Source organism: Monoraphidium neglectum, assembly GCF_000611645.1.
Source record: "Monoraphidium neglectum strain SAG 48.87 unplaced genomic scaffold scaffold02524, whole genome shotgun sequence".
Taxonomy (NCBI): Eukaryota; Viridiplantae; Chlorophyta; class Chlorophyceae; order Sphaeropleales; family Selenastraceae; genus Monoraphidium; species Monoraphidium neglectum.
Window position 1 is genome coordinate 1 of NW_014011104.1, and position 1,468 is coordinate 1,468.

A 1,468-nucleotide genomic window follows, 5' to 3' on the forward strand; every position below is an offset into this window, starting at 1 on the left:
CCCGCGCCGGGCCCGCTGGCTGCGGCGCCGGACGGCGGCGGCGGCGCGGGGCCGGCGGCGCGGCAGGCGCGGCCGGAGGCGCTGACGCCGGCGGCGGCCTCGATCCTCAGCACGCTGGAAAACTTGGAAAAGGTGCGTGAGGGCTTCTGTCTCGAAAATTCTGCATCAATTTTGGATTCTGAGTTTGACGCGTGCGCGTATATCTGGACGCGAACCTGTGTGCGCATGTGCGCCATTGTGAACGTGTGCGTCAAATCCATGATCCCGCATGTGCAGCCGGTGATGGCATTTCTTAAGACTAATAATTTCTGATCTATTGATGCCACATTGCAAGCTGAGGCTATCACATGCGTGCATGCCTGCGAGTGAGCCCGAGTGGTTGGGCTAACCGCCCTGCACATTGCGTTGCCTTCTGGGTTGTGTTGGCGCATTCGCCCATTTCGAGCGGCCGCTGATGTCTTTACATAAACTATAACTCCTGACAGTTGATGACAACCAAAAGCTGAGGCCTGTGACATAACCCCATGCACGCCCCCACCGCCGCAACACGGCCGCCTGACCGACGCCACCCCAAACCTGCGGCCGCTACGCCACCCATCCGCAGGCCGGCAGCGCCGAGCGGGACGCCGGCCGCGCGCCCACGCCGCCGCCCCCATTGGACCGACTTGAGACGGGCGCGGTTGCCGCGCCCCGCTTCGACCTGTTCGGCACCCCACCCACGAAAGCGTCCGCCGGCGGGTTCTCGTCGCCGCTTCCGACGCCGGCGGGCGCCGGCGCGGGCGCGGGCGCGGGCGCGCCGGGGCACACGCCCTTCCCTAGGTTTGGCGGCGGCGCGCCCGGCGGCCTGGCCCTCACGCCGGTCCCGCTGGACGCGACGCCGCCGCAGAGCATCTTCGCCGACTCGGCCGCGCGGCGGCGGCAGGCGGCGGGCGCCGCGACGGCCGACGAGCGCACGCCGGCAGCAGTGGGCGCGGGCGTGGCGGCGGGCGGGGGCGCGCTGCCGTGGGGTGGATTTGGGGCGGAGCCGCGGACGCTGTTTGGTGGCGAGACGCCGGTGCGTACGCCGGCGGCGCCGGCTGCAGCGCCGCGGCGCGAGGAGGAGCAGCAGCAGCAGCAGCAGCAGCAGCAGCTTGAGAAGGAAAGGCGGGTGCAGTTCCAATGGCAGCAGCCAGATCAGCGGCAGCTAGACGGCGGGCACGACAGCAATGGCCGCGCCGCGACTGCCGCTGAACCCAAGCAGCAGCAGCAGCAGCAGCAGCAGCAGCCTCAGCAGCAGCCCCAGCAGCAGAAGCAGCAGCCGCCCGCCCTGCCTTGGCTGCTGCAGCCATCCTCTCCCGCCAAACCCGCCGCGGGCGCGCGCGAAAACGGTCGCCTGTTCGACTTCGGCGCGTCGCACGACGCCGCGCTCGCGCGCGCCGTAGCGCGGGCGGTCGCCTCCGCGAGCCCGGCCGCCGTCGCGGCGGTCGAA

The 1,468-nt window shown here is 70.5% G+C and overlaps 1 protein-coding gene across 1 annotated transcript in view; it reads left to right on the plus strand.

Annotated features, from left to right (window-relative positions):
- Positions 1 to 347: 347 nt before the first annotated feature.
- Positions 348 to 1,468, plus strand: part of MNEG_10945 (hypothetical protein) — a gene marked incomplete at both ends in the record, with an annotated part of 4,944 nt that continues 3,823 nt past the window's right edge. The window contains 2 exons of the mRNA XM_014040582.1: positions 348 to 365; positions 605 to 1,417. Coding sequence (XP_013896036.1) covers positions 348 to 365; positions 605 to 1,417 — 831 coding nt within the window. The remainder of the gene's footprint in view (positions 366 to 604; positions 1,418 to 1,468) is intronic.